The 19,586-nt window shown below is 42.5% G+C and overlaps 1 protein-coding gene and 1 long non-coding RNA gene across 2 annotated transcripts; both read left to right on the plus strand.

Annotated features, from left to right (window-relative positions):
* Window positions 1–115: 115 nt before the first annotated feature.
* On the plus strand, window positions 116–7,508 carry LOC118408326. Its single transcript, XR_004830285.1, has 3 exons — window positions 116–192; window positions 571–625; window positions 6,788–7,508. It is a non-coding gene; the product is annotated as an uncharacterized LOC118408326 (long non-coding RNA).
* An 8,777-nt stretch (window positions 7,509–16,285) lies between these two features.
* Window positions 16,286–17,146, plus strand: LOC118408322. Its single transcript, XM_035809011.1, has one exon. It carries the CDS (start codon window positions 16,286–16,288, stop codon window positions 17,144–17,146), a length of 861 nt encoding a protein of 286 aa, XP_035664904.1.
* Window positions 17,147–19,586: the final 2,440 nt, after the last annotated feature.

Consider the following 19,586-nt stretch of genomic DNA (forward strand, 5'->3'; position numbering starts at 1 on the left):
CTTAAGTATTATATTTTCTATATTTCTGAGCCAAAATAATTCATTTTCGTTTTGTCTTTTCTACCGAGGATCATCGCACCGTAAGAAGAAATGTCCGGACGTTGAAATGGATCCCGGGAGGCGAGGACTGACGAAGGAAGGTACCGGACGTGACTGAATGGAGATTCACAGTCTTCTAACACATATGACAAGGTATCGTACCGTACTGAGTGAAAGCACACAGTTTTAATTGTAAGACAACAGGATAACTTTTTCATTTGTGTAGGCAAGTTTAAGTTTACAGTTTCAATTTCGATTTTAGTACCTAAACAATTATACACTCAGTAGATAAGTCTTTTTTCTACTACTTACTTATCTGACTCTGAATTGAATGAAGTATATAAATTCCTTTGTATCACGGTCTGACTGTGAATTGAAAACCTTGGTCGTAAACATTGTTATCTGTACTTTGTGTTTGTTACAGCGGTGTTGAGGCAAATCATGCATGAATGCTTCTTCTACCGACTTGTGCTTTATTTATCACCAAAACAAGGCGTTACATCTGCACCATATTCACTTTTTTGATTCTAGGATCTTATTGGTGCCATTAAGCCCGGATCAACTGCAGCTGCAATGTTCAAGTTAAGTACTTATGTCTCTTATTGGGCTAAAGTGTTAACATCTAGTAAATATGACAAGTTATCGTACGGTATTGAGGGAAAGCACACAGTTTTGATTGTAAGACAACAGGGTGACTTTTTCATTTGTGTAGGCAAGTTTAAGTTTACAGTTTCAATTTCAATTTTGAGTCCTTGACTCAAATTTCAAAATGTTTTGATTCCAAAACTGCAAAATATTGTTGGTCTATCTCGTCATAATTGTTTTTTTTATTTTTTTTTATTTTTTTATTTTATTGTCAATGATGAATAATAATACAGAACAACGCAGAGCCTCCATCCCTTACATATCAAGACATCATGTACATATCATGTAGCTGTTATTATGTCATTCTACTCGTTATCATTTTAGTTATCAAATCATCACATCGTATCAGTTTACCATAATATTGTAACACATCATATCATATCATTATCATAGTTTACCTCATTATGTGAACATTGGTTCATATATACATGTCAACATTTCAAACAATTATTATAACATTATCATCATTTAGCATTATTATGTAAATACATCGTGCCATCTTATCATATTATTATTGTAACAAAATCAAATTAAACACAAGGTTCCCCACTTACCCCGATGCTTCTCCAGCTTCCCTCTCCGAGATGCAATAAGACGTTCCGTTTTTTCAAAAGTAGATATCAGTTTTTTTAAGGCCTGGAAGTTTATTGTTTTTAAACGTCTACACCTAAAAATGAAAACTTTGCCTAACAAAATAATCAAATTTTTTAGGGGGGGCGTATCTTGACATGTATCTCCAAATATGATTATGAAGGGATTAAGGTTACAGTCAACAGAAATTTCTACTTGTAGCCAACTCTCTACCTCATTCCAAAAAGGTACCACATGCGGACACTCCCAGAAAACATGAATATAGGATTCTACATCATCGTGACAGAAAGAACAGGAGTTAGAATCTACCAATTTCCATATATGTAAAATTCTGTTACAAGGTAAAAATTTGTTGATTAAATGATATTGAAAATATCTAATACCGGGATCAATAGTGCATCTATATAAATTTGTAAATACTTCCCGCCATGGTATATCTTTATCGAAATAATAAAACCAAGAAAGTCTAGTATTATGTGCAACACTGACCTCGTTCATGGACGTAAGAAAGTAGATATACATGCTTTTGTTGATCTTTATGTTTCGTAACCATTTATAATTTTTTTGAAAGGGTAGGCACACAAGGTCTTTCCGCTTCTCAGTACTAAGTATTTTTTCCATTTACCGGGAATAGCTGAAATAAGTTGTAGATATCTATGTTGGTCACAAGCATTTGGGTAGTTTATACTGAACTCATCATAAGACATAAAATTACCATTCGGGGATAGCAAGTCATTTATGAAATAGATATTTCTATTCAGAAAAGAAGTCATACAAACAGTTTTACCATCAATGATAATGTTAGAGTTTAAACAGATTACTTGCTGTCGTATATTTGCCGGCGTCGTGGGCTCTACTTGCTGAAATTTGAACCAGGCCATAAACACTTCAGAAAAAAATCCTTTTAAACAAAGGTTTTTCCCCAAAGACAGCTGGTAAAAGGGAAATAAACTCTGACTAAGTTGAGGGTGGAAGACTGTTACCCAAGAGGAGAACCACTCGGGATGAGAATAAAGTTTAGGCACCCACGAAGCTTTTATAGAAGTGTTGAATGCACGTAAGTTTTTTAAATTAAGTCCTCCGTTTTCAACTTCATCGTATAATACCTTCCGTGCAATTCGTTCCGGACCGTCGTCCCAAATAAAAGAAAATATCTTCTTTTCATATTCTTTAAAAAAGGAATCGTTAGGGGATGGTAACACTTGAAATAAATTCGTAAACTGGGGAACCACCGAGGTGTTAATAATAACAATTTTACCATACAGGGACAAATATTTATTCTTCATAGGGCGTAATAATCTATCTAGTCTTTCCAGACGGGGTTCGAAATTAACGTTTGTGATTAAGTTTAAATCAACAGGGATATTGATGCCCAGTAGGTCGACATCCCCGTCAACCCACTGTATCGGTAGATGGGTGGGCAAACGAAAATTAGATAACTTCAAGGGGCCTAATCGTAATATTTTGCATTTATCTACATTTAAAGAAAGACCTGAGATGTTGGAAAAACGCTCTAAATCAGACAACAAGGCATAAAATGATTCTGACTTTGGTTCGAACGGAAAATTTGAATCGTCGGCGTATTGTGATATCTTTGTAGTCTTTTCGTATATCCTTAGACCCCGTATGGAATGATTAGACCTGATCTTAATAGCAAGCACCTCCACCGCCACGAGAAAAAGATAAGGGGACAATGGACATCCTTGGCGAACTCCGCGATATATATTGAAGGGGTCTGAAATGTAACCATTGTTTATAACGCAACTCGCTGTTCTTTTATATAAAACCTTTACCCATTTAATTAGTTGTGGACCAAAGTTAAAGAATTCTAAACATTTAAACATAAAATCCCACCTCAACGAATCAAATGCTTTCTTGAAATCAGCTACAAATATTAACCCGGGTTTGTTCTCTTGATCGTAATGCTCTATTGTATCTAATAATCTTCTAATGTTGTCGCCTATATACCTATCCTTAATAAACCCAGTCTGATCCTCTCCAATTATGTCCGTGATTACATGTTTTGATTCTAAGAGATATGCATTTTGAAAGTATTCTCGTATCACAACCTAAAAGGGTAAGCGGGCGCCAATTTCCCATGGCGGTTGGGTCCTTGTCTATGCCTTTACTGTCTTTTTTGAGTAGCAATGAAATTAATCCTTTTCTTTGAGTTTCTGACAGATATCCATTAACAAACGAATAATTAAAACAAGTTAACATAGGCTTTTTAAAGACATCAAAAAAATTCTTATAAACTTCTACAGGTATACCGTCAATCCCTGGTGATTTCCCAGCCTGAAATGAATATATTGCATTTTTCAATTCTTCTTCACTTATTAGACCTTAACAAAGTTGCTGTTGCTCATCTGATAAACGTTTATCGTAGTTCTCGGGGAAAAAACCATCACAGTTTACATCAGAAAGAGGCATTGGAATATCTTCAAAAGAGTAAAGTGCAGAATAAAAATTAACCTGATCAGAAAGAATGTCTTTTGGGTTACATGTTACCTCACCCGAGGGCCTTTTGAGTCTTTGTATATTTTTTCTTGTATAATTACGGTGGATTAGATTTATAAAATATTTGGTGCACTTTTCCCCCAGCTCCATCCAACGTGATTTAGACCTTAACAAGATACCATTAAGACGTTCATTATATAAAGATTCTAATAACTTTTGTTTATGATTTAATTCTTCTAGTTGGGCGGGTGGGGGAGAGGCGGCACTATCAATTTGACTCTGCAACATATTAATTTCGTCAATAAGTTCTTTTTCTTTCATCAGATATTGTTTCTTTCTCCAGCTACTAAATTTAATACAGTGACCACGAAAAAAGCACTTCGCCGCATCCCAAACAACTTGAGGATTTGCGGTGTTGACATTATTTTCGAAAAATTCTGACATAATTTGTTTGGTCTGTACAAGAAAAAGTTTGTCATCAAGAAGGGATTGATTAAATTGCCAGTAGCCAGGCCCTCGTGGGAAGTCCGCCGTAACAAAAGACAAGGTGATTAGATTGTGATCAGATCTAAATTTGTCTGCAATAGAACACTTATTAACTCTGTTTAATAATGAAAAGGATATCAGAAAATAATCTAGTCTACTAGCATAGAGCCCCCGACGCCACGTATATCGAACAACATTAGGGTTTCTAAAACGCCACACATCATACAAGTCAAATTTTCCTTTTAGCTCCGAAATAGCTTCTAGTGCGTTAGGGTGATAATTTCGAAGTCGGGCACCTGATCTATCCATGGCTGAATTCTGCACTGTATTAAAATCTCCCACCACAATTAAATGTTCATTACTAATCTCAAGAGTATCTATAGCTTCTTCTAATTTCTTAAAAAAGGACGGACAGTCATCATTTGGAGCATATAAATTCGCAAGACAAAAATGTAGATCGTCTACCTCGATGTCTAACACAATCCACCGTCCACTTTCATCAGTTTTAACCTGATGAACCTGAACGCTGGCGCTACTCTTTATCAAAATAGCTACCCCTCTTTGATTTGAAGTACCATGGGAGAAGTATATTTGTCCACCACATTCGTTCTGCCATCTTTTTTCATCTCTTACAGTTGTATGTGTTTCTTGTAGACAATATAAGTGGTAAGGTTTGTCTTTTAACCAGGTAAATAGCCCCATTCGTTTATGAAAATCCCCCAGCCCGTTACAATTGTAACTAGAAATTCGACACTCTACCTTAGACATATTCTCTGGGAGTTAAACGTCTCGGAGAGGAAGCTTGGGTCAGGTCATCGGGGCACAGGATTCTCTCTGGTGATACTGCTGGTACATAACTATAAGTAAAATAAACTAGGGGAACCGTCAAACATAAACATGAAATGGTAAAGCATAATTGAATCAGAATATAAATAATGATAACAAAATAACGGAACAATTCGTACCATAATTCAAGTGAACTCAAATGCAAACTAAGAAATACGTAAACATAAGTAGTGCATCGGTGTTTACCAAATAATAGTTCCATAAAGAATGTGAACAGATTGACAAAATGATATGCAACATAATTTTCTGTTACAAAACATAAACTAATTGTGAACGGAAAGTAATCAAACTGATCAAATAAGTAAGTCATATCCTTCCTATTGAAACTTAAATCAAAGACTGAGTTCACGTCATATTTCGTCTTAATAACAATTTCTGGGGCTGAATCTTTGCATGATTTAATGGAGGCTCTGTGACAATAAAAACAACACAAAAAATAACAAAGAACAACAAGTTTACTTGGCTGACCCATTTGCCATAAAGAGGACAGCGCTACCCTAGGCTTACGTGTTAACCGAACAAGTCAATTGATAGTAAGTTGAAGATCCATGTTTCAAATGATTTCTTTATTTCACAATATATATATGTACTAGATAGGATGGGAATATATCGCATGTAAAACAGTCACCCGCTTGTACATCACAACAATGTCAACAGGGGAAGAATCCATCTCATTAGCATAACAAAGCTAGAAACTCGTGTTTTAGACAGGTGAGGATTCTTCCCGTGGAGATCGAGAAAGACTGGCGGATTTCGTAAAACGGCAATTTGACAAAAAAGTCAATAACAAACTTAAGTGAGTTCTTCGACAGAATCAATACTCTTTGTAGTTTTATCAGCCAGAGTTACCATGATTCTACAGTTGGCATCCACCCATGCGTCCTTGATACGACCGTTCTTCTTGGCAGTAAACGCGCCGCTGAGAAGATCGTCAAATTCTCTCTGGTAAGATCAGCTAAGACCAGGAGGGGCCTGTCGTGTTCATCCCGTTTACCTTTGAGTTTACTCCGTGCGCGAAACACGCGGTTCCGGTCCTGCCAGGATACAAACTTGACTAGCATCAGCCGCGAAGCGTTCTCCTTCCTAGTGCCGACTCGGTGCGCTCGGTCGATGCACTGTGGTTGTAAATCCAGGCCCAGTTTCACTCTGCAGAAAGTCACTACCTTGTGTACACACATCTCTCCCGTTTCCTTGTCGACCTCAGGAATGCCACGAATGCGCAGACTATTTCTGCGGGAGTACTGCTCCAAAGCGTTAATTGAGTTACTCACGGCCTTTGGTGGGAGGGGGGTCGTCTCCATGTTCTGAATTTTGCCTTCCACGGTCTCCATTCTCCTTTCCAACTCCCCCTGGCGTTGAAACATCCGTTCTAAATCCTGGCGCAAAGACTGTACGTCCCTCGCAGTTGCCATGTCTTTGAGTTTTTCGTGGACGGGTTGTAGTGCAGCTTCTATGGTGGCCTTTATCTCGCCCAACATTGAATTTCCTGCCATTGTGCGCTCACCGGTTAAATGTCCAGAACTTTCCAAGTCGTCGCTTCCAGAACGTCTTTGACGCTTCTTAGACCGTGTTCTAACCATCAACCATCCGTCTGTAGACATTCAATAAGCGTTAATAACGGATCGGTAAGCGATAGGGTCGGAGCAATGAAAACTCGCTACTGCACCCCGGCCGCCATCTTGAATGTATCGTCATAATTGTTTGCAATTTCACTTTCTTGCAGGTACAACAAGTTTGGAATGAGGTATTTTCCAGTGTCTTATTGGTGCCATCAAGTGCTGCTGCAACGCTCATGTTGGGACTTATCCTGGTGAGAGGCTGCCTGATGTCATCTCCACGGTGATGTCCAGAAATATGCACTCAGGACTTCAGCCCGCTTCTGTGTTGTACAGGCCCGATGTGTGACTGATTTGGTTTCTATGGCTGTGTCGATGGCCCTGATCGTATTCAACCTGTTACTGTTAATTCTGTTCTTTATAAAACTGGTTAATCATTATCTGTTTTCATTTCTGTTTTATTTTCATCTGCCTTAACCTTAAGAAATAAAAGTTTTCTATGATTCTTCACGTACAAAGGCTCCAAGCTGCCACTATACCACGGAATGTCGACATTTACTGATTCTAGGCTCTGTTGGCTACTGTGTCGTAGAGTAAGGATAGAGAATAGTTTTTATTGAGTGACTTTGAGAGTTGTACTGAACTTGTACATTATTTGTTCACTTTGCATTCATCTAATGCTTTTAAATAAACAGTTTGAAATCAGGTGTACAGTAATTGTTTTATTGCTTTCCCTTTTTAGACTCTTATGCCCATGAGTATTGGATGGTCCCTCCCTTCCCAGACCCTTAACCCTATGTGTGAAATAGTTGGTCCCCCTCCATCCCCTCTCCTTGTTTCCATGTTTGACTCCTTTCCAAGGACATTTTAACCCATGCCCCTTTTCCAGGTCCCTAACCCCATCTGCAATGGATTATCCCGTCCCAGATCCTTGGGATCTATATTCTTTACCCCTGTTAAATGGACGCCCCCTTCCAAGAGTATTACCCCATATGAAATGGCTGGTCTTTCCCTAGCCAGACCCTTACCCCGTGTAAAATGTCCCCTTTTCCCAGAGACTTAATGGTTGGTTTCTTCCTTCCCTGGCTCTTTGCTCAATGTGAAATAGATGGTCCTACTTCTGAGACCCTTAGCCCCAGGTAGAATGATAGGACCCTTTTCTCACATCTTTAATTCCATCTAACATAGCTGGCCCCACTCTTTCCTTACATCCATATTTATATGACCAGTCCTCCTTCCCAGAACCTTTGACCTCATGTGTCCCTCCCTTACCCTACCCTTACCCATTGTGAAATGGATGGTTCCTACCTTGCCTTACGCTTGTGAAATTATCGGACAAACTCAAACAAAGACACGGTTTGGCAGAAAAAAGGAAAAAGTTTAATCAGGGAAAAACTTTTTCGGGGAAAACACAGCACTAATAGTAATACTACTTCAACAACTGTAATAACATTCTTAACCTTAAATAACATTTGGCGGAGAAAAGGGGTGGTGGAGGGTGAAAAAGGAGAGCAGAAAGAAACGTCCGACCCGCCTGCCCAGCAAACTTCGAGTGATGTCACTCTCACGTGTTCCGTGTCAAAGGGCAAACGGGCCGCACCAAGACAAATATCGTTTGCGATCAATTAATAAAAATTACCCAAAAGAAATTTTTCTCAAATTATCGGACAAACTCAAACAAAGACACGGTTTGGCAGAAAAAAGGAAAAAGTTTAATCAGGGAAAAACTTTTTCGGGGAAAACACCAAAAACAAAAGGCCAAACCGCTAAAAGAAAAACAAAAAAAAATCAGAAATACACTTAAACATGAAAGTGACGAGAGACACCACCACCCCATTACCCATGAACAAATTAACAAACTGTAATCTCTAAATTGCTACTCTACGAACACTGCAATGCCTTCAACGCTACCGAGGCGTCTTCCACTGGATATGCTTAACCATTCTATAACACAAACGTAATCTTGTAGCCAAGGGAACCTTCAAATACAGTAGGTAAGCATCAGAACGCCAATCACCCTGGAGGCGGATTAGATCTATGGGAACTCCTGCACGGAATGCAAATGTGGCGCCTCCTCTACGCCCACTATGGAGAGAGTACCTAGCAGGACTTAGGCCCGCTCTACCTAGTATCTGCTTGAAGGCCTTGTCAAAGATATTCTGATTCAATGGTACAAATCTACCCCTATGTGGTCTAACAAAAGCCGCACTCGTATTCTTGTTGCGGTTTAACCTAACCATGTCTAAAAACACTGCAATGCCTTCAACGACGCTACTGAGACATCTTCTTCCTCTGGATATACGTTACCATTCTATAACACAAACGTAACCTAGTAACTCAGGGAACTCGCAAATACAGACTAATGCCGTCAACTTATGAATATACTTTAACTGTTAACGTTCTAAATTAGAGCAAACCCTAACGTAGTACTCAATAGAACTTGTTAATACAGTAGGTGATCCTCGGAACGCCGTTCGCCATGTTACACCATAATAATAAAGGACAAAAGGGAGAAATCTTAATCTCCATTACTGGAACATACAACACTCTCTCTGCACATTGTAAAGTCTTAGACCACCTGGCTCTGATCAGCAAAATTCTTGTTTACTACAAAACCATGTAAAGTGAACTGTTTAGTAAGGTCAAAACCGTATTTAGACATAAAGTAATATTTTCGCTGAAACATAAGGAAACTTAATATCACTGGCACAGTGTTGCAGATTCAAATCAAATCCGAGTTCCACAAGTTTACAAACAAAGGTCAGGCCAGGTAATCACGGTATAACTAGCATATAGTGCTGTAGATCTCGATCACGCCCGAATTCAACACATATTGAACACACGTCAGGCCATGTTATCACGGTACAATAAGCACAGCGTTGCAGATTCAAATCACATCCGAGTTCCACAAGTTTACAAACACACGTCAGGCCATGTTAAAAGATACATGTGTATGTTACATCTGGGTCCCTCAACAGTCTCTGAACAATCTCTGAACAGACTCTGAACAGCCTCTGAACAGTCTCTGAACAGAGACATGGGTCATCTGGCACATTTCATCTAACCTCCAAGCAGACGTTAGCCCACGATCTCTGAACAGTCTCTGAACAGGCCATGTTATCACAGTACAGCTCCCTAGCAGTGTTGAAGATCCCGTTCACGCCCGAGGTCAACACATAAACACACGCCAGACCATGTTATCACGGTATAACTAGCACAGTGCTGTAGATCCCGATCACGTCCGAGTTCAACACGTAAACACACATCAGGCCATGTTATCAAAATATAATTTGAGCACAGTCTTGTAGATCCCGATCACGTCCGAGTTCAACACGTAAACACACATCAGGCCATGTTATCACAATATAATTAGCACCGTGTTGCAGATACGGATCACTTCCGAGTTCAACACGTAAACACACGTCAGGCCATGTTATCACAATACGTATAATTAGCACAGTCTTGTAGATCCCGATCACGTCCGAGTTCAACACGTAAACACACATCAGGCCATGTTATCACAATATAATTAGCACCGTGTTGCAGATACGGATCACTTCCGAGTTCAACACGTAAACACACGTCAGGCCATGTTATCACAATACGTATAATTAGCACAGTCTTGTAGATCCCGATCACGTCCGAGTTCAACACGTAAACACACGTCAGGCCATGTTATCACAGTATAAAGAAATACGACGTGTCCGAAACAACGGGCTCTCATTTCCTGGCTTCGAGGACGATTATCAACATCTCAAGCGAGCGTATCTTTGATCCGAACTTCTCCAACACGTGGTCTGGGAACACACTGTGAAGAACTGTCCCGAGTCGCGAAATCTGCCGCACCCCGTGCCACCAGCATCAGTCATAACCAACTCGTCCGGATAGCTACAAATGTCGGGAACCATCATAGATACACCGTTGTATGTGTCCATGACTCTTTACCACCACAGAAAGTCCGATCGGAAGTCCCGTGACAACCGCAGACTGTGGTGATTCCGCAGTAATGAACGCAATAGCTTCAACATTCGAGATATAAACAACCGCCCAGGTGGGCAATGTCGAGCTTACCAATGAGAGACTGAATGTCACGTAGTGATTCCTATGATGCAAAACTGACGTTGGATTAAACAGCTCTGACGGAATATTGATATATTATAAAATACGAATTCCAAATATCAACTATCAGTATGTCTGTGTTCATAATTCTCGAGTAACGTTCTCCAAGTATATATTTTCAGCTTTGATTTCACTAGTACTGGCCTAAGTGCGCCGATAAAATTGTGAAGATTACCGTGTGTCGCGAACTCTTCATGTAACTTGACCATCTTGTGAAAGTTCGCGTGAAGGACCGAGACCCTGGGAGAGGTGGGCGGGGTTTCCGGAGTTGTGGTTTGTTCTGTCTGTGGAGCCGCCATATGGCCGGGGTTTGTACTGGCAATCCTGAGTCGGATGTGGTGCTCGAATGTCCCGCACTATCAAGCACGCACTACAGACGTGGTGTAGCCTTGGGGCATTCCATCGTGTACTCCAATGGCCGGATTGCCAGGAACAGGTACCGGATTGAAACTCGCCACAATACCGCGGCCTGTTTCCCGCCACACAAGCTACACTGACTGGCTCCGCCCTCGATGACGACACGTTGCCACGAGCGGCGCCAGCTTGTGTCCGGTAGTGGCTCTCTCTGATGGCATCAAAGGTACCGCGGCTACCCCACGTGAACGATCCATACTCTACCCCGTATAGTAAAGATGCGTGGACTTCCCGAACTAACTTCCAGTCATAGTTCACAACATCGAACGTGAGGCCTGCCAGATGAACTAACTGATGCTCTGCGTCAACCGAAACCCGGTCCGAATAAAGAACATTCTTCAGAAAGCCGTGTACTAACATTAGCAAGGATAACTGATCACTAGCCACGCCCCCTTTATTTCCATATCCTGGGAAGTGCACCTTATGTTGTGGCCAATCAAGTTTGACATGACGGGTGCCCGAATCATCAATAGTACGAATTCGACCGCTCTTACCTGCCCGACGTCGGCGGCGCTTGGTAGAACGTGAGCGGGAATCATCAGACATACCAGAAGTGCCCGAATCATAGCTATCACAGCGCCGGCGTGATATGAAAAGTTTCGAAGAGACACGTACCCCTTTCATCTTGCAACTCTTCCCGCGCGACCCCCTGCGTCGCTGGCGCCTCCTGAGTTTTCTCATGAAATCTGACTCCGTGCTGTCTGACTGCGACAAACTTGAAACGGAGCCGCGATCCTCGTAACGCTTGCTCCTGGGTTGTTTCCCACGGCTGGTATCTGGATCCAACAAGTCGTCCAGTGCTTTGTCGACTTCCCTGACTAAGGCCCTAGACTGTCTGAGATCGCGAATGTCAGGCTTTTCTGGTCTCGCCGGCCCAGCCTCTCTGCTGGGACTAACGTTACGTGCGCGATGGCGGGAAAACTGGACTGCTGGTGATTCGCTTCTAGCCCGAGTGCTGGCGTTCTCCCTGCTGTAACCCGACGATTTCTTCAAGTTGAGTGATCTCGACTGTCTCACCTGCGTCTCGTCCGTATCCACAGAGATGCTGTCTGACCAGACCGCCCGCACCAGGTCGGAAACTTTGCTGTCGCGCCGGAGACTCCGCAACTTCTCCTCCACGTGAGCGCTGCCCCGCTGCTGCTTGAAGTATTCTTCATCCGATGAACCTTCTCGTCGCTCAAACTTGCACTTCCCGCGGCCATATGGACCCGGATGGCCTCTCACCGACAGTCGACACACTTTACATCGATGTCCCGTCTTCTCTTGCACAAAATCAGACTCCATATCAGCAAATCCGAGAAGAAACAATCTTGAAAAAGGAGAGCAGAAAGAAACGTCCGACCCGCCTGCCCAGCAAACTTCGAGTGATGTCACTCTCACGTGTTCCGTGTCAAAGGGCAAACGGGCCGCACCAAGACAAATATCGTTTGCGATCAATTAATAAAAATTACCCAAAAGAAATTTTTCTCAAGTGGATGGTCTCTCCTCCCACACCAAGTAAAATGTATGATCCCCCTTTCTCAAATCCTTAACTACATGTGAAATGAATGGTCCCCTTGCTTCATGTTAAGCAGATGGCCCTCCTTTATCAGACCTCATGTGAAATGGTTTGTTCCATCTTCCCATACCCTTACTTCCATGCAGTCCATGTAACATAGTCGGCCCCCTTTCCCAGAACCTTTGACCCAGTGTGCAATGGATGGTCCCTGCCTTCTTAGACCCTAAAGCTAATATTGAATGGACGATCCCTTCCCAGAAACTTGAATTTCAAATAATAAATGGGTGTTTCCTCCCTTAAATGTAAAATAGATGCTTAACGTTAATCCCTTAAATGTAAAATGGGGCCATGTTTGACAGTTTATACTTCTGATTGGTTACCATAATGATTACACAATATTTACCTCCATGAAATGTCATGGAGGTTATATGTACAGTAGCGCTTGTCTGTCTGTCTGTGTACAAAATAACTCAAGAATGGCTGGCTGGATTGGTTTCATACTTGGTGTGATGGTGTGGTGGGACAAAAGCTAGAAATGATTAGATTTTAGGCCCCCTAGTGGCATCCTTGGTACTGCAGTGCAACTTTCAGTTTTGCTATCTCATGCTCTGAACAAGTTATGGTCACGAATTTTTAGTGTTAGATAGCTCTTGTGCTCAAGATTAAGTGACGGAAGTTTGTGCCCCCTAGCAACAGGGGACATTTTTGTCAAAAACTTTTGAAGTGGCTAACTCAAGAAGGGAACAACAAATTTTCATGATTTTTGGTATGTAGGTACCTTAGACAAAGTTGTACAAAATGAAGTACAAACTATGCATAATAGGAGTACATTTGCATAATTGATAACAAAAATCTATCATAGCAGTTTTTTTAATGTATCTCTTGTCCCGGACATGATATGGCCTTGACAGCGGGGCAAGTGGGGCAAGTTTCAGCCTCCTAACATTTGTTTTTGGAACTGCAGGGGCATTTCGTTAAGACATTCCAAAGTGGACAACTGCAGAAGGGCATGAGGGATTGACATCATTTTATGCATGCTGGTAGCTTAGGCAAAGATGTTAATGATACACATGTTATGCAAATAAGGAATTAATTTGCATAATGAATGTGAAATTTACATTGTTCCATTGTTTTCAATAACTGGACCAATAAATGTAACACATACATGATAGATGGAACATAAGCAGATACCAAATATGCTAATGAGGAACTGATTTGCATAATATAAGCGAAAATTGCAAAACCGCTTAATGATTAATGATGGGAATTTTATACTCAAACATGTGTATGCTACTCAATGATGAACATCACCATGCATAAATCATGAAAATGTGCAAGTCATTTGCATAAGATTTACAAAAGCTTTATTTCTCGAATTTTTGCTTAAAGAAAAGCAGCAAAGACAGACTTATTTGCTTATATATTGATGGTGTCGAGCACCATGAACAGACTTACTTGCCCATGTATTGATGGTGTTCAGCACCAAGGACAGTCTTGCTCGAGTCTTTAAAGTGTTCAGCACAAAGAATAGACTTAGTTGCTCATATATTGAAAGTGTTCAGCACCAAGGACAGACTTAGTTGCTCATATGTTGACGGTGTTCAGCACCATGGACAGCTCATGTATTAATGATGTTCAACACCACAGACAGGCTTAGTTGTTCATTTATTGAGAGTGTTCAGCACCAAGGACAGGCTTAGTTGCTCCTGTATTGATGATGTTCAGCACCAAGGACAGACTTAGTTACATCCTTTAAGCTGTTTGGTGCGGATTTTCATGATCTTTTACGTATACCGTATTCATTTTAATTCCACCATTTCGATTCCACATAAATAGATTTTCTAGGCGCAAAATCCAAGGGCATAGCGGCATAGGTGACAAGTGCTTGCCGAGGGACCTGGCGGCTAAATTAGTCCACAGACACGTGCATGACCTCAACGCAACCCGGGTTGGCACATATTCCATGTACCCAAGCAGAAAACAGTGGCATAAGACAGACCGTTTTGATACGACGGGAGACGTGTCGCGAACAGGCTATGTCGTCTGACTTGATTTGCGTACATTTAAAAAAAACTGGAGTTAACAGCGGTAGATTGATTATTTTGCAACACAGTGGTTTGCGATGAGTCTCACTATAACATGCTTGGTCATATTTGATAGGAAGCGAGTACGTATTAGTTTTAGACTAGAATAGTTGCACAATGCCAGATATGTATTTGCTGAGCTTGAATTTGGTGCGCCGATATTCCTATCAAATTCGAAGGTAGCTTTCTTAGCGTGCAAGTTGGCAGATGTTCCCGATCGTTGATCACGGCCGGCGAAAATATCAAAGTCGCTGTTGACTTGTGTTGACCGGTTAATACGTTAGATTTTCTGTGAACAGACGCCTTCTTTATTTTGATGTTGCATCTATCTCGGTTACTGTTTGAATCCACATATTTTTGATTGAAAAAATATATCCACTTATATAATTATAAGAAAACATGGTTATGAAGATTGTTATTTTGTGAAGAAAATTGCAGAAGATCGGCTCACAATTTTACTTTAAAAAAGCATTATGTTAAGCACACGGTGGAACCCAGCCTTCAGGCCAGCACCTGACGTACAATACACCTGACGTACAATACGAGCCTAACCTCTGCCTGGAGAGTAACGTACAATATGTGAAGGGACTAAACTAATGACCTTACAGCCTCAACTTTGTCAGTGCTACCTTAGGTGAATCACTATCCTCACAAATTTGTGTTGTGTTTTCACAGATGAAGACTGTGAGTGTGGCACGCACTTGTGTTGTGTCTGAATGTTGGAGTGGACCCCCAGATGTCATCAAACCATCCCCTTGTGCCAGACAGGAGTGTTGGATTGGTAAGGTCCCACAAAGACTGTAAATGCATTTAAGTTTGCAGGGATTCAATTTGCGGTAGGGGGGAAATTCACGGTTGTTTTGAGTTTGCATGAAGCGGCTACCACGAAAACCACAAACATAAAACCACAGCAAACATTGCCACATTTACAGTAGGGGTTTGGGAATTCTCCCGAGCAGCCTTTGTAAAGTTAACGTAACCCTACTTTGCCTATTTAGTCAGTTATTAGTTGAGCTTGCCTAAGTTTTATGTTTCCAACATAGGAAGAGATGCTGCTACAGTGATTGTTAGTTCAGTGCCCAGTACACAGTAGTGGTCTATGTGGCCTTGCATTGCGCAAATTCGTTATGAAAAGTACTTCGTAGAAGCACACTGTATAGACTGATTACATGTAGTTATTATGGATCCTCATTGGGTTTTGTCCACGAGAGCTCGTCAATGGGTTGCCTGTAACTCGACCGGAGCTTGTGCGAGCAATGGCCAAGACTTGGCCAATACTCGGACGGCAATCCGACGGTTTTAAAGTCTTTTTTTCCGGTCGGAGCTTGCCCGAACTCTTCGGTCTCGCGCCAGCCTCGCTCGGGTTTAATACAATAACCGGACGATATTCCGTCCGACATTGACAAGTTGGGTGCGCTTCGGGCGAGCGTCGTGCTGCTGTCGGTGGGAGCTTGGAAGGGCTCCGGCAGAATTTTTACTGTCACCTAATCAATTTTACACCTGTGTTGAACACGTACTTTTGTTTTGGTCTTTCACACATAGTAGACAGTATGCAGCAGCAACATCAACTGATTCCTCCACAAAGGCTCCGCCGTGCCCGTATTGCCAACCTACAGTTGCAGCTTGAGCAACTGCACCGTCGCGAGCAGGTAGTCGTAGCTGCACTTCTGGCTGATGAGGTGGAGGGCCGAGTTAGAAGACGCCAGCGTACGTGCTGGGTCAAACCATGGCTACAGCACCGTGTCCTGCTTGGCCAATACGATAACCTTTTGCAGGAACTAATGCGCGAGTCGCAAGGCGACTTAAAAAACTACCTGCGCATGGAAATGGATATGTTCCTTGAACTAGTGGCAAGAGTTTCTCCGAGGATTACGAAGTCCTCCGCTTACAGCCTCCCTATATGTCCGGGACTGAAGCTTGCTGTAACCTTACGCTTCTTAGCAACAGGGAACTCATACGCGTCTTTATCCTATTCCTTTCGCGTATCACAGAGCACGATCTCAATCTTTGTTCCAGAAGTATGCGATGCCATTGTTGAAGAATACGTGCATCATCATTTTGCGACTCCATCGAACCCCGACGAGTGGGGAGATGTTGCTGGCAAGTTTGCATCCAGGTGGAACTTCCCTCGCGCCTGCGGTGCCCTAGACGGCAAACACGTCGCAATTCGGAAGCAGCCCCACGGTGGAAGCAGGTTCTACAACTACAAGGGCTATCACTCTATTGTGACCATGGCTCTAGTAGACGCCGAGTACAACTTTCTATGGGCTAATGTGGGGCGGAGGGAGCGAGCTCGGATGCGGCAATTTTCCAAGTCTGCACCCTACGCCAGAGCCTACAAGAGGGCACCCTGGGACTTCCACCCCCAGATCCCCTGCCTGGTGACGACAGGAACACCCCCTACTTTATAGTAGGGGATGATGCGTTCCCTCTACGTGTCTGGCTCCAGAAACCTTACAGCCTGAGGGATCTCACCCATGACAAAAGAGTGTTCAACTACCGACTGTCAAGGGCGCGGCGTGTCGTCGAAAATGCCTTCTTCGGTATTCTCGCATCCACGTTCAGGTACGTGTAGCTACACGAAATGCATGTTGGAAATGGATATTTTGTGTTTTCACTGCTTGTGTAAAGAACGGGATACTGCATAAGATGAGACTATATTTCATATTTCTTCGTTCTCCCTATGTTGTAGGGTTCTGTTGACAACTGTGCAAGTTCTGCCACACAACGCCCAACGTGTAACAAAGGGTTGCCTGGTACTGCACAACATCCTGCGTACCAGGTATCCTCACCTGAGGAATGAGGCTTTGGATGAGGATATTGATGGAATGATTGTGCCAGGCTCATGGCGGAATGCTGGCGTGCTGGACGACTGTCGGCGGGAGGGAGCTACCGGAGAGCGAGCGACACGACAAGGCCGTGAACTACGTCAATACCTCATGCACTACGTCAACAGCGATGCGGGCAAAGTTCCCTGGCAGGAAGCAGTCATCGGGATCTTGTAGCATGTATAACATTGGCTTTTTTAAGATTATTTTTGGCACAGTGCGGAAGAGTATCTATTCTTATCATTGCTTTTTTTACTTATTGTTTTGCAGGACTACAAGATTGCTTGTTGAAACGTTATAAGTTTTTATATGCATAAGCGCTAGGGACAATTTCGTCCGTAACATAAGTAACATAATAAAGACTACTTGATGAACTTCTCAAAGAATGCTGCGTACCTTTGACAGTGAAAATTAATTGGACATGATGACAGAAGTGAAAAAATACAAGTCAACTCAATGAAGTCAACTGATTAAACTGAACTTTGATCTACACCGTCGTATCACTTTGTCATGTCACTTAATTTGACGTGTAATTGATTTCTTTTTCAACTGAATTAGGACTTCTTCCGCTTCCTTTGTGCAACCTGCTGTTTCTTTGCTGGTCGATTCTGTAGTCTGTGGATCAGAGGTAACCGACGTACGGTCTTGCATGTTGGTCACCTGGAAGTAGATAAAGAGAAAGTTAGTCCTACTGCCAACACTTGGGCTTAGGTCACGGACTAGCTCCCTCCGTCTATAATGAGAAATATTGTTAAATCATAGTTCGTAGCTGTGCATGGAGACAACGTGAAATCAAAACGTAAACGAAAGCAAAACGTAACATGTATGTATTTACAACGCTAGCTGGTGTGGCCTGCGGGGCAGGGGGCATCCACCCCATGACAGACTGTTGCTGGCCTCCGTCGTGCACCTGGAGAAAGGCCGGACGTTGGTAGGGCATGTACACTTGACTGGGGGGCACCGTGGCTCTGTGGAGGCGGGAAAGCTGAGGGTCCTGGCAGGGGTACGCTCATCACCGAAGGTTCTCTGGGTAGCCATCGGAGGGTTGCCTCGAAGATGTCCCGCTGGTAATGCTGAAAATGGTCAGGGGGAATCCTGAAACAAGTGGAGGTGATCCAGTGGCTCCATGAAGCCCTCTCGTTCAAAGGCTGCTGGTCGCGAGCGATGTTTTCCACCTAGTCCGGGGGAAGAATGCACATCAATATCACTGTTAATTTTGTAACATGACAAGGGTGTTGAGTTATCCGTGTATATATTACAGTGTAAGCGAAATATTGATGGTGTAGAAACACAAAGTTTGACCTCCTGCTGTGTCCTCTTTTTCTCCTTCTCTGACGCCTGCAAGAACTTTTCCAGGATGTCTGATACGCTGAAACTTGTCGTGCTCTTCTTCTTTTTGTTCGCTGGATTGTTCCGCTTCTGTCCACTTGATCCACAGGGAGTCTCCCCACCTGTCGACGTACCGGGCACCTGGTCGCCATCCTCTGACCCGTCGTCGTCCTCCTCAACTTCATCTACAGTGGCAGGAACCTGGCACATGGATTACAGGACAAACGTGTTAGAATCATTTTATCCGCCTACGGCTATTCTCCAAGCAGAGGTAGGTGGGAAAATCTCTGCTTGGAGAGTACCTACGACATGGAAGATCACATTACAGCATCACATAACAGCATTACTGAAAAATGATAATGCTTACCGATCCCAGGTCCTCCGGTAGATGGTCCATGCAATAAGGGTCTAGGAACTGGAACCTCTCCAGCTTCCAGCGTTGGAGGCTGGTGAGAGATACTTTTCCAGAGCCTGACTTGGCTTTCTTCGTCCTTTTGAGCTTTACGTACTCCGTCCGTTGGGATTTAAACCTCCTTGTGGTGTCTTCAGCTATACATGTGCACCAAAAAGGCAGGAAACTTTTAATGCAACAATCAGGAGTGAAACATCGAAGCCTTCTGACGAACAAAAAATAACATCAAGGAAGCAATGCCACACACATCACCTTTTTCCTCCAGGTGGAAAAAAAGTCACC

This window comes from Branchiostoma floridae, unplaced genomic scaffold (genome assembly GCF_000003815.2).
Source record: "Branchiostoma floridae strain S238N-H82 unplaced genomic scaffold, Bfl_VNyyK Sc7u5tJ_1570, whole genome shotgun sequence".
In the NCBI taxonomy this organism is placed as follows: domain Eukaryota; kingdom Metazoa; phylum Chordata; class Leptocardii; order Amphioxiformes; family Branchiostomatidae; genus Branchiostoma; species Branchiostoma floridae.

Excerpts from the sequence above, each read along its gene's own strand:
- LOC118408322 (XM_035809011.1), top strand. The coding sequence starts at position 16,286 with ATGCAGCAGCAACATCAACTGATTCCTCCACAAAGGCTCCGCCGTGCC.